The sequence below is a fragment of the Ciconia boyciana genome, chromosome 3 (genome assembly GCF_034638445.1).
Source record: "Ciconia boyciana chromosome 3, ASM3463844v1, whole genome shotgun sequence".
Lineage (NCBI taxonomy): Eukaryota > Metazoa > Chordata > Aves > Ciconiiformes > Ciconiidae > Ciconia > Ciconia boyciana.
The window spans coordinates 126,596,102-126,609,882 of NC_132936.1; the positions used below are offsets into that span (position 1 = coordinate 126,596,102).

Sequence of the window (13,781 nt, forward strand, 5' to 3'; positions counted from 1 at the left end):
CGCGCCCCGCCGCCGCCAGCCGCGCTGGGGCCTGCTGGGAGCCGTAGTCCCGCCGAGGGGCGCCATGGGAGTCGTAGTCGGGAGAGGGCGCGCCGGGGAGTGGGGAACTGCAGCTCCCACAGTGCACCGCGGCTCGCCGCGCGCAGCTGCAGCCACCAACGGTCGCCGGCGGCCGTGAGGGGAGGAGGCGGCGCGGCTGTGAGGGAGAGGGATCCTCCGCCTGCCTCATGGCTGAGGGTGTCTGCGCGGGCGCTGCTCGGGAGGGGCTGTCTTTGCAGGGACGCGTTATGCGCACTATAGCTGCTGCTGTTTTATAGGTGGGTGCGGGTTTTAGGGTGCGGGTTTTTCGGGTAGCTGTGTCTCCACAGGTTTGCGCTGCAGCCTGAAATCCTAGAAATCGGTGTCGTCGCCTCGGTCTAGCCCTGTGGAGGCAGTTTAAAAACATCCTACAGCCACCTTGCCACTCGCGCGTTCCCCAAGATCAATACTAAATTTATCTGGGTTTGTAGGGCAAATATTTTTAGAATTAGAAAAGCCATAGCTGAGTTAGGAATAGAGGAGCACTGAGAGTCACATTAATTTGGAAATTACTTGTTATGTGGTTTTATGCTCATGAACTGAATATGGGAAGGGTTAAAGCAGCATGAAGACTTGCTTGAGTATGTAAGTATCAGCTGATGATATTTTAAGAATTTCGACTCCTAGGTTTTGATCTGAGGCAGTTGTTGAACAAAGGAGGAAAGAGGTTTAGACTTTGTGGAAGAAAGGTGCTAGGTTGCTATGCCAAACCATCGCATGGGAGTAGAGAAACATTCTGTCTTCCTTCCTGCCCGTTTTGAGAAGGACAGGAGATTTTTGGAGAGCATACAAACATATATATTGACAGAAACTGGAAAAGTGTGTTGTGCTGAGCAAGGACCATCTGAGGAGTGTTACATTATATACAGTAACGCATTTGACAGGGTAGCAAATATTTTTCAGGTAAATGAGCAATGAACAATAATTAATAAGTAAAAAGCGGTTTGCTGCCTGTTTGTATTCTGGGGAAAAAGGGTATAAGCAGACCGATTGTGACCTGTTGCTGTAGTTGCAGAAATCAAGGACTGGTATATTTTCAGCTGGTTTTTGTGCCCCTGTACACACTGCAGTCGAATAGAAGCTGCCATGACAAATTCATGCTACCAGAAGTTAGAGTAGGGTTCATGCTTGATAACCACTTTTCTTAACTTTATGGCAGTTTTGAAATGATAAAGCATTGTAAAGTGGTCCTAAACCAGGAGAAAACCTACATAACTAGAAAGACCCGTGGCATATGGGTCTTTTAGTCTGGAGAAAAGGAGGCTGAGGGGAGACCTTATCGCTCTCTGTAACTACCTGAAAGGAGGTTGTAGAGAGGTGGGGGTCTGTCTCTTCTCCCTGGTAACAAGTGATAGGATGAGAGGAAATGGCCTCAAGTTGCGCCAGGGGAGGTTTAGACTGGATATTAGGAAATTTTACTTCACTGAAAGGTTTGTCCAGCACTGGAACAGGCTACCCAGGGAAGTGGTTGAGTCACCATCCTTGGAGGTATTTAAAAGACATTTGGATGAGGTGCTTAGGGACATGGTATAGTGGTGGACTTGGTAGTGTTGGGTTTACGGTTGGACTTGATGATCTTAAAGGTCTTTTCCAACCTATATGATTCTGTGGTTCTGTGATATACCCCATATGTCCTGTATTAGCGTTAATGGCTCTCCAGTTCGGCTGAAAGGTTATTGCTGAAGTTCCTGAAGGACTCCTGTCTGCCTTTTTCAGACACTGACTGAGATGGGAGACGCCAAGAATAAATAAAGATTCTTAGTTTTTGAGACAGATGGGAATAAGGGTTACTGGATCTGCTTTTAAATCTTGAGTTGGACTGCTATTTTAAGACATTAAAATGCACAGCCCCTGCTCCTTTGGTTTTCCACACCTGTAAGTGTTAAGGACATTTAGTGCCCATCTAGAGAAAATGTCTTTTTATTACATGGACATGGTTGCTGCAGCTGTCCAAATAAGTGCTGATTGCCTTAGTTTGTAATAACATTTGTGACTGTTGGAGGTAAGTTTAGAGGCTGTCTTTCACAAGGTAAAGTTTTTCTGTATTTTCATTATCTTGAACAATGTTACTTGCTTTTGGGGCTGTTTTTTGTTATATTAGAGCAGCGCTATGGAGCTTGCTCTAAGGAGTATTATTTTGTATATTCATCTTATTTTAAACCTATCATGCTTATTAGAAAGTTCCAGAAAGTTGTCTTCCTGTTCATTTTCTCCATGTAAATATGACGTCCAGAAATACATTCACAGATAATAGAGTACGTTACTGCATACAAGAATATCCTGACTTTGATCAAACAGGAATATGAGGCGTTTATTGCCAGAATCAAGAATGGCCAAAGGAATGCATTTTTTTCTTCATGGGAGATTAAAAGCTCTGGAATCTGAGTCCACAACTCTGTTATACTATAGGAAAAGAGCAATGGAGCTTGAAGACAAGTAAGCTATCTCTAATAGTGTTTAGAGCAAAATACGTTGTTTTAATTAGGACATGAATAATTTAGTTGCAGCTGGCTTCTCTCATTTATATTTTTTAAAATGTTTTGATTCTTGTTTTATTTTTATATGGAAGCTGCCAATGATTGTGTAAAACCTTGCTAATGTGGTGTTACATTTCTGTTCTTCACATTCTGGTGCTGGTTCTTGTGCAGTCAAACTTGAGGTGTAATCAGCCAAGACTTTGCTTCAGAAAAACTGGAGGATCAGGCTTGGAAGTTAAACACACGCAGATCCTCTCCACCTGTAAAAACAGTATAGCCTCAAAGTGAGGATATTTTGCATTGCTAAAATGCATTGTCTGAGGTTGAGAAATATGGAGAAGTGAGTGAATTGATCACTTTTTCTCATTTACTGTCTTACATTGAGGAAGTGTTGCTGTGCAGCTGCATGTACGTAGTAGGATTCTCAAGAGAGCCAGTTATCTTGCCATATGCAGTCTGAAGTAGAATAATATGGCAAACTGGGGAGACAGGCTTTACTGAGAACAGCAGAACAGTATGACAGCAAGCCTAGCTCAACAACTTCTGGTAGGGATATCCTTGCAACGTGATGCATAAAAAGAACAAGGTAACAGCTCCTGTTTTGGGGGGTGGCAGTGGTGTTAGGTTTGTGTTGGTTTTTTTTTTCCCCTCCAGAATACAAGCTATTCAGAAGAATCCTGCAAAAATTAAAAATGTAATACTGGAAATTTATAATGTAAGAAAGGTACCCTTGGAAACCTTTGGCACCTCAGAGAAAACAGCACATCCTCTTAAGGCCATCCCGGGTAAATCCAATATTCTGCTGGTTTGAGAGTTTCTTCTCGATTAAATATTTTTTAAAAATAAATATATAAAACCAAAACAAACAAACTCCCAAAAACTAAGCCACCCAGAATAGTGCAATGTGTCAGCAAAATACAGATCCATTTGCTGGAATGCAGAACAGCAGCGATCCGGTAGAAATAGGGAGGTGGAGACTTGAAGAACAGTGTATTCAGAAGGTCTTTGCTATTGTGGGAAGCTGCCCATGAGGGGAGGTGCAGCCCGTGTTACTGTTACCAGAAGGCTTTACTGCCTGCCATTGGGAGCTCGTGAAAGGCATTTTCTTCTCCCACAGGCCTGAGTGTAGAAGAGTCACTCAGCTTGGATTCTCTTTCTAAACATCTTGCTCAGTTAGACAGATGGGTGCTGGCATTGAAAAAAGAAAGGGGAAAAAAGTATATCCGTCAGCAGAAAAAGACTTAAGTTAGAACAAGAACTCCTGCACTTACTGGCCTTACGAGATATAGCTGAAGCAAAGAGAGAAAAGCTGAAGCTCAGGTTCAAGTCCATATCTGCAAATATTTTTAATTTAGATGTGTTCCTTACTTCACACTGACTTTCTTTTTTGTCTTATGGATTGAGGTTCTGTACATTGATCAATTATTAACATACATGCTATTGATACTATGATGAAGATTTCCTCATTTGGATAACTGTGCTGATAACATACATCTTTCCCTCTAACTATTCACAGATATGCTAGAATTTTGTTAGTTGCAAATGCTATTTCTGCCTGGGCAAAATCAGACAAGATTGTCACCCTGCAAGATCTCTCTCAGATCATGAAAAATAAAAAAGATGAAAGAGGTAAAGTCATTAAAAATTAAATGTCAGAACAATCGAGAATGAGAGGATGAGACTAGACAATCAGCAATAGTGGACTAAGAGTTTGGTCTTTAACATGGTATCTTTTATTCCTGTCTGGTAACTTTTGAGGGCACTGGTGGGAAAACTGAGTTTAACTGATGCTGGAAAAGGTGTTTCCTAAACAATCATCTGCTTAAGGAGATTGTTTCAGTTCTTTTAAAAAAACAAAACCAAAACCATGCTATTCTCAGTTAAAAAAAATGTTTTCACATAAATGTATCAGTTGATAAAGTTCATGGTTGTTTGTTTTGTTGTTGATTGTTTTTTATTTTTTAAATGCTTTAACACTTTTAACCCTGATTTGCTTGTTGAGATAGTAATGTGGTTATCCTACACTGCCATGTTTTATATTTCAACTTTTGACGTCCCTAGTAAAATGGCTGACGATTCACGTGAATATTTTGAAAGGTAAAAAGAATATGGTTATTGTGCTTTGCATTAGCAGTTTGCAATATCATAGTTAATACATCATATTGAATGCAGTCCTTCCAGAACACATTCTTTCTGTGACCCTTCTGGTGTTTGTAAAAAGTGCTGGCGTTGCAGCCATACACGTTAAGCCAGTGGTTTATCCATTTTTCAGAGCTTCTTCTTTGGCCCTTTTTCTAAAGGGACTGAAATTGAAGAGACCAGCTGTTCTGTGTGTTGCGAAAACCGACAAGCTGATCTTAAATATATTTCTGTGTATACATATGAAAATGTACAACTTGAGGGTTTTTCAAAAGTGTGTAGATGCCTGGAGGAAATTGGACATTAGATGCTTTTGAAAACCCCAGTAATGCAGCCGTCTACTAGGTGCCTGGATCTCACTGCTAACATAATCCCTTTATATTAAAAACAAGAATTAGTTCATCAAGTCATCTCATATAGCCTGCTGTGTAACTGTTACACAGAAATAACTCTCTCCTGTTTCTGGCCATTGATTAATTAGATTAGTCTTTCCCAAATCACAGTCTTTTACAAGACATATATTAAAACATAGTTCATTTCTCTTTCCAGTTGCCCATAGATAACTCCCTCCTAGGTTTCTCAAAATTTTCATTATGGACACTGTCAGAAGCACTAGGTAGTGAGGCAGAAGAGATGTAACTGGATGTGTGGAAACAAAATTGCTGCTTCATACTGGAAAATGGTGTGATGAAAATATACTAGGTTTAAATATGTATATTTTAAAGAAGTGTATTCTCAATGTTTGGGCTTGACTAGGTTGCTATACCATCAGCCAACCATTTTATGTATGTATATGTGTATTTATTTAGTGTTTGTGTAACATGTCATGTTCTGTATTTTTTTTTCCTTCTTCTTTCCTAGTTTCAGTCAATTACTTTCAGGTGGTCAGTATGACGCTGTAGCAGCTTATGCAGTAAACTCCCCTAGGGGAATTCTCTGTAATGAAGCTCTGAAGTGTCTTACATTTAAGAACTTGATAATGGGGTCCATTCTTACAAGATTTTAGTTGATGTCAGTCTAGTCATTTCAGTGCTTAGGAATTTGTGATTTATCAAACGAGAATTGTTTGTGTGGGTTTGAAGCTTATGTTTAATATTCCAAATTGAAGATAAAAGCTGTAAGGCTTTTTTATTTTTTCTTCCTTTATTGTATCTTAAGGACATGCCCTAAGAGGCAGAAAGGGAGACAGCTAACTCGCAACCACTCCTTTTCTTACTGTTGGTGAGGTGTTGGGTTAAGCAGTGATCTTAAGGTCTAGTATAAACCTGTTCCTAACGCAGTGCTAAAACTGTTTTATTTCTACTGATAAATTGTGTGCAATAGACAAGAGCAAAGGTCTACCTGCTAGTTTGAAAGTCCAGTCCTTAGTGTTATATGTGTTAATGACTCAAGCTTAGTCTTTTGAGTCATAAAGCAATATTCTAGTTAGATTCATTAAAATTAGTTTCTGAAATCTAAGGTATATAAAAGCTATTGATGATTTTAAATATCCCAGATAAATGCAAAATAGTCTTTATAATTTCATCTTCCTCTCAATCTTTCTGTTTTCATTTGGAAACACAAAATTCAGTTATATTGATGATGTCAGAGTCTGAAGCAGTGGAGTATTTTGTCCTTCCTTTGGAAGGAGCCATAGGGGCATTGCTGAACTTTACAAGATCAGCGTTTGTTTTTTTTTTTTCTCCGTATATTTTATTGGCTTTTGTTGAAGTTTTAAAGGCAATAACTGAGAGAAAAACTGTGATAACCCAGTATTCAGGATCTGAATTACAAAATTTGTAGTCTTAGCAGCAGACGTTATATTTTCTGTATTCTCACTTGAAAAACTGTATGTTTTAAAGACCCCACCACCCCACAACCCCCCCGAGATTTACCCATTACCTATCAATGGTAAAATACTGTCATGAAGCCTCTGCCTTCAGTTTTGAGCAACATTCATTTGAAGTAATTAACAAAGCACCTGATACGACTCAACCTCACAAAAGATTTAGTAAGAATTTTGTCAGAGGCATTTGGTGGGTATCAGCAAACAAAGTCTAAAACGTAAGAAGTCTTAAATAGTGAAAGATACTTTTATGGGTGCTCAGCCAATGACTTTTGTTTTCATCCCTTTAGCTGTTAGCTGCCTTAAAGGAAGAAATCTCCCTTTGCTGAAGTATTTTGACACTCTGATAAACTCAAGTACTGCAGCTGGACACCTTCCAAATTCAGTCATAATTCTGGAAGCAATCAAATGTGCATTGTCTGAAAAGCAATGAAATCTAGGATCACATTGGGTTAAACAGCAAAGGTATGTGCTTGTTCTGCACTGAGATTCATGGAGGGGTATGCCATCCTCCATTACTTCCCAAGTCATGAGGCTTTGCCTTTTCTTCCAAGTAAATCCTTTCAAACAAAACACAACCAAAAATACATTAATGGATGTCCTTTTTTATTCTTGTATTAAATCCTAAATTCAATACAAGCGTAGACCAAACAAGCAATATCAACAGCTCCTTCTGAAGGACACATTTTGTTTTGGCTGCTGTCAGCCTTTCTTACAGCATTGTAGACTCTAGTTTTGTTTGAGACTCTTTTCTCTTGCACTGTACTTAAAAACTATACGGATATAAGATTTTCACAGCCTTCTGTGGATTAAAAAAAAAGTAATTCCTAGGATGTTAATTTGTTTCATTTTATTGTTGATGTCAGTACCATATCCACAGTTTCAAAACCAGTTACACTAAAAACATGCTTAAACTGTAAACCCTATACCTGCACTTGACCTCTGTTTTTCCATTTATGGGGATAGGATACAATCATATTTGAATTTCTAGAAATGCATCTGTTTCTCCATTTTTGGTTTGGAGAAGACATTAAGCTGTCAGATGTTTTCCTAATCCAGTGTAGATTTGTTTGAAATAGTGAAAAACCTACTAGAACAGTCTGGTATTAAATTAACTATAATGGCTGAAAGAATTCTGTGAAGAGCAACAGCATTCTTTAACGCTAGCCCATATTTTAGTTTTAAATTGAGATTCTAAACCACCTTATGTCAGGATCAAAATACCACTTCTTTGTTTCAGTCCTAACCCTTAACCTATCCTACTAACGCAAAAAGACTGTTACAGCCTGCTCTTTTGACATGCTGAAATTGTCATTGTTCTTATAGTAATAAGACCTAGCTAGTTACATCATCACACTGAAACAGTGTTTCTCAAGCTGTGCCTTATGACCACCTTGGGAATCATAAAATATTACTAAATGCAGTGTTAGCAGACAACAGCTTAGTTCCTCTAGGGTGGAAGAAGGAAAAGCAGTTGTAGTTTCTAGTGTCAAGTATTACAGATGTTTACAGTAGTCAGGGATCTGCAGAAGGCTTTTAATTGTTTGCTGGAGAAGCCTGTTGAAAAATACTCTGTTACTGAAACATAATGATGCGTTGTTTGTATAGGTAAATAGGAGCTTTACCTCCTATTGTAAAACTATAAAGTTCTGTACTGATTTTAAAACAGTCTTTTTTGAATACTAAAAATAAATAAATAAATCCTAAGCCACTTAGATTGTAGGCAAAACTGGTAGCAACACCTGTAGCAGGCAGGTTACATAACTCATGACAGTATAAATCCCTGTACTTGCCACACTGTTTTTACATAATAATTGCCAGACTATTGTGCCACTGTGAGTGTGGCAAAATTTTATCTATCTCCCCTTCCTGTGTCCTTAGGTAGAATTTCTTAGGAAAGTGTTAAAGCCAGCTGAGCTACTTCTGAGAGTCATACTACAAAATAGCTTGGTTTTGTTAATATGACAAAATTTCCTCCGCTCTTTCTTTGAATCTTCTTTGTACTTTGGAGAAACCGTGAAGTTGGATAGCGAGCTAAATGGCTCAGGGTGTTGCCATTTTCTGTTCTTCTAGTAATCCCTGGAAATCTGTCTAGGCTTCTAAAACTTTTTTTTTTTTTGACATGTTTCTCTGAGTTTATTGTGAGACTGACAACAAAAATTATGAATACTGCCAGTCCTGAGTAGACCGGCTTTCACAGGCCATGCTGTGGAACGCACAGCAATGGCCGCTCTACTCCCTCGTAGCTTGGGAACAGCACAAGCATTTCCTTATTCCTGAAACAGCCTTGAATCTCCCATGTCCAGGAACACTGCAAGGCCGCAATTGTTCCTTCCAACTGCCAGGGACTGGAATTGTGGTAATCCCTAACAGAAATGTCCCATCGCTTCCTGTTTCTTTCAGTGCTCTTATGGCCCTCTCTGCTGCAGTTGGGAGATTAAAGAAAAGAAGGAAGAGGCTGCTTTCTCAAATATAGAGAATTAAGGCTGCAAGAGGGGTAGAAGAGCTGAAAGGGGTATAGTTTAATGCAGAAGTATGCCCATCTACACCATGCGCTTGCAGCTTGTTTTGAAATATTCCAAAGTTATGGAACACATTAGTAACACTGGTTTGTTTTATTACCTTGTCTTCTTCAGGTTAACCTTTTCTGAGGCAGTGGGAGATACTATTTACGGCTATGGGAAAGTGGAACCAAGCAATGAGTCAAAATGCCTGGCTTTGGCTCAGGTCACGTATGGTCAGTCTTGTGCACACAAAAAAGTTGCTCTGTGCCTATGTAAACGGGGCTGAATTTCTGTGGCAATGGATTATATTCAGTAACTGGGGCATTTTTCTTTAGGTAAATAACAAGGCTCTTGTATTGTCTTTCATGATTGTTCTACAATATATTTACTTCAGGTTTAATGGTGATGTTTTGGACCGCATTTGTATAGGAAGCATTTGAAGTGAATACAAATATCCAGACTTTTGTCATTGTGTTTACCAAGACGTCAAGAGCTCTGTTAAAATGTCCCTGCGTATTTTACCATAATACCAAGACATGTGTGCTCTGGTGAAGTAAGGAATTATTTTTTGTACACCTGCTAGAAAATCTCCACAGCGTTTTGGCAAGGACCCCAGTAGGAGGCTGTGGGGGTTCTCAGAGCCTACAGTTCTAAAACCGAGGTTGTCCCTCTCTGCTGGAGCGTGAGTTCATTAATCAAATGATGAAAGGAAAGGAGGGTGCCCTGTGTTTGTTCTTAGGTTCCTGTCTACCTAGCTGCCTTCTGGCAGTGTCCTTTTTTCCTTCTATATGTATTCTTGCTTAGACTGTTGTTGCTCAGTTAAGTTACAGTTTTTCATTCTTATTTTATTTCCTGGCCATATTTCAGATAATTTTAAGGGAGGGTTTTAAGGTTATCATCTCTTCCAGGGTTTGTTGATTTTCTCATGCTATGAGATTTCTAAAATAATTACAGGGAAAAAATTTCTTTATGTATATTTTTTTCCAAGTAAAAGAAGGTTAGATTTTAAAGTCACCACTAGCTTTTCCACAGTGTTCAGGGAAATCAGTCGAGATAATTGTGGGTTTTTATGGTGAGGAAAGGGAGAGGTAACCATATGCAAATACATAATAATCTTGGTATTTGATTTTTCAGATGATTGCTTCTTCCTGTTGGAAAACTGTCCTAGCACTGCATTAATTGGCTGTCTCAGTCAACAGTGGATTAGAAAACCACCGTTTTCACCTATGGGTGCTACAATCCTGTTTTGTTTCAGCCAATCACAAAAAGCATGGTTTTGAGCTATTGGAGGAAATGAGCAAGAAAAGTAAGTACAGCAAAATTTTAATAACAAACTTTCAAACTTGAAATTTTAATTCAACTTCCATTTCAGCCTATAAATTACTTGGGATTCAGTGTTCCTAGTTTATAATGTGATCTGAATAAAAGCTTTTCCATCACAGTGAGCTGAACTGTGCATTCTCACATCTTCCGGAGCGCCCGCAGGGGTGAGGGTCACTCTGTCAGATTTGAGGGCCCATCCTGCTTGGTCACACGAGGGTTCAGTCTGTGCTGTTGCACAGAGCACCCCTTGGGGCAACCCTGGCACTGAAATAACTCTGCAAGCACTTTGCTTGCTTCTAGCAGATCCTCTATAGCCTGGCTCTTGGGCAACCTGCAACTTCAGCACTTACTGCTTAGGACACAAAAAAATAAACAAAGGCCTACTTTGTTGTAAGGTTTGTAAGTTTTTAGAGGGACTTTTTTTTATGCTGCCAGACACAGTGGCAGAAGCTCTTCAGGCAGCATGAACTCAAGCCAAGGGCAGGCAGCTGCAACAAACTACATGGGCAGCAAGTGCCAGGTCCTGAAACTACTCTGCAGACAAACTAATGCTTATCTGCCTGGACTTAGCCAGGAAAAGTGCTTAAATTTAAAGATAATATTTCTGAAAATTAGGTTTTCTATGTCCAGGCATGGTTATTTGCATCTGTTGTGCTTATTGTGTCTTGTTCCAATAAACTGCCCTTAACTTCAGTGCCTGCAACTGCCCTGTCGTTCTGTTGCTCTTACGGGTTTCAGAAGTGATTTTGAGTACAATCAGGGATTTTGGCCTTTAAAGCTTTTTCAGTGAAAATAAAACATTGTTTTTCTTATGGGTCTTTAATTTGATCAGCTTTCTTTTTTTTTTATCTCGGTCTTAGGATTTATAATCCATCTATAAAAACAGTGCATGATTTGTGCAGTATGCTTAATGTGAATAGTACAAAGCTTATTAGGGCAAATGCAGGATCTGTAAATGCGGTTGTTTTTTTTCTTAGGTGCATTGGAACAGGTTATTCTAAGTGATATCGTCTGTACTTTGGAAGACTGGAATAAGATAGCAGTTGCTTGTGCAGAAAATAAGCATGAAAAGTTACCTCCAAAAATCGCGTGTATTCTCACCTCGCAGGATGGAGTGTTTGAAAAGTCGCCACTTACACATGAAAAAGATGCAAGGATAATGGAACATGTTTTCTGGTCGTTTTTCTATGTAACGCCAGAGGGAGCTCTTACAGCAGTCAAGCTAAGAAGTCTTCTAGCTCTTTGTATGAACCGGAGTAAACCCTAAGCATGCGGAAACAGTGCTGAGAATTATTTTACCATCAAATATCAGTTATTTTTCCCCTTTCATATGTCTGTGTGAGAACGTGTGCATGTTTGTATTTTGTTTAACTGGAAATGTATTCTCAGTGTAGAAGAAAGTTGGCGTATTGTACTCTGGAATGGTATGGTATGGGAATGGTATGCATATACTTTCCATCCTGTTCTCAGCTTCAGTACATCATGTCTGTCCTTTAGTATAGTGCTGGAGGGAGATGCTGCACAGGGTTTAGGATCAGCGTGGGTAAGGGAAACTGCTCCGAGTGGATCGTCGTTCTGAGGGAGCTGGACAAAGGGCATTGTGCAGTGTAGACATATCCTGATGTAGACATACCTGATGGTCTTTTGGGGTTTTTTCCTGATAGGCCAGAAGGCTTGCATCACTAGAGTCACAGTACAAGTCATAGTATCAAGATAATCTAACAAATCCTGCCAAAAGGCAACAAATGTCTACTAGAACAAATTTAGGCTTCAGTTACGTGCATTCCCCTGCTCCTTGGATTGCAGTGGGAATTGTGTGATTTGAGGACTATATTACGCCATAAGAGCCAGTATGGGAACTTAGCTTAGACTGATTATTAAGAGATGGGTAACTCAGTCTTAGGGGAAGGAAGATGTCCAACTGCAGTCCTATGCCAGCAGATTCACTGGGTGCGTGTTGGCAGAGCCTCTTTTTAGCTCTCAGCCCACAACCAGTATAAACAGGAAGAATCCTGAATGTCATTTACTGTTGTCACTGTGCTACATGTTCCCAAATAACAGACATCTCTATAATTAAGCTAGATATAACTACTGCTGTTTTGTTTCAGTTTTAATACATTTTGGCACTTTTAAAAAGCTGCTGGGCCATATTTATTATACGGATAGATCTACAGAGTTAGGATTCACAAGAGAACTTTCTTTAAAAGAGAAGAATTACAAGTCTACAGATACTGTAAGTATTGTGTGGATGAGGAACAGGGAAAGGTATGCAAGTTCAGTTTTCAACATGTAGAATAATGTCCTGTAAATATAACCCTTAAGTTAAATGTATAAATATAGAGATATTTTCTGAAATAAAATAGTGTTAAATATTTTTTTCTAGTAATGCCTGCCACTTAGTAGTGTCTTTCCAAATGCTTGTGAATAATTACTGCTCTGAAGACCTTGCAATTTATGCAAGTTTTATTAGGGATACACTCTTTGTAATGAGCATTAGAACTTATTCCTCAAGAGTGGTTCAAATCTGTCAAAGACTGGACAGTTTAGTAGTGCTTGAAGTGTGGTCAGTGCTGTAGAAAAAGGTAAGTTCTGCGACCCTGCGAAGTAAGGCCTTGCCAGGACGCTTTTGTAGTTGTCTTAGCTGATCACATCTTTTCCTAGGTGACTTTTTTTTTAATCTGATGTAACATTTTCTGTACTCCATCTGCTATGCTGAGAAGGAATTTCTAGCATTTTTAAAAGTCAAAGGGCAGTTGATATAATCCTATTTGCAGCAGAGGGGGGAAAAAGAGGTGATATTGTCAAAAGATTGTGAGAACAGAGATTTAAAACATTTATTAAAGCCTCAGTTTAAAGAACATATTCAAGAATAAATGCCTTAGGTGATGTCTACTTTACATATCATTGCAGCTGAATTTTGACTGATGTTCAGGTACATTCTCCCAGAATTACTGAGGGTGAACTACAAATTAAGAATGTAGTTTTTCCTTTTAGTGCTTTTTGCTATTCCTATTATTGAAATGAACGTAATCCTGCCATTATGAATATATATGCTGATGCAGATACTCCCAGAGCAGTCAGGTGAAAAAGTCAATGCTGGTGGCTTCTGTGAGACTTCTGAACATAGCACATCTCCAGAATAGTGCCCTGAGGAAGTGCTTATGATTGGAAAAAAAATAAAAAAGTCTTGCACACTGTTTGCAAATACAGGCTAGCATGCTTTGGAGACTGCTTGGTTTTATAAGAAATGCAGGGAGCATGAAATGTTTATTTTCTAGACTGAGATTGTTTTAGCTGTCCAGACTGTTATTTCTGTAACGGAACTAGAGCATTCATTACTGACACCTGATCTTTTCCTTAACTCAGCTTGACACCACCCGAGTGACCGCAGACTTCTGCACTTTTTGATTATGAAATGCAGAGCAGTTGAATTCC

The 13,781-nt window shown here is 39.2% G+C and overlaps 1 protein-coding gene across 1 annotated transcript; it reads left to right on the forward strand.

Annotated features, from left to right (window-relative positions):
- The first annotated feature begins 85 nt into the window (after positions 1–85).
- CLHC1 (clathrin heavy chain linker domain containing 1) lies at positions 86–10,319 on the forward strand. Its single transcript, XM_072857556.1, is given in 6 exon segments — positions 86–317; positions 2,377–2,514; positions 4,072–4,184; positions 6,810–6,984; positions 9,156–9,256; positions 10,158–10,319. Coding segments are annotated over 5 exon segments (669 nt in total). The 5' UTR covers positions 86–317; positions 2,377–2,380; the 3' UTR covers positions 10,304–10,319.
- The last annotated feature ends 3,462 nt before the right edge of the window (positions 10,320–13,781 follow it).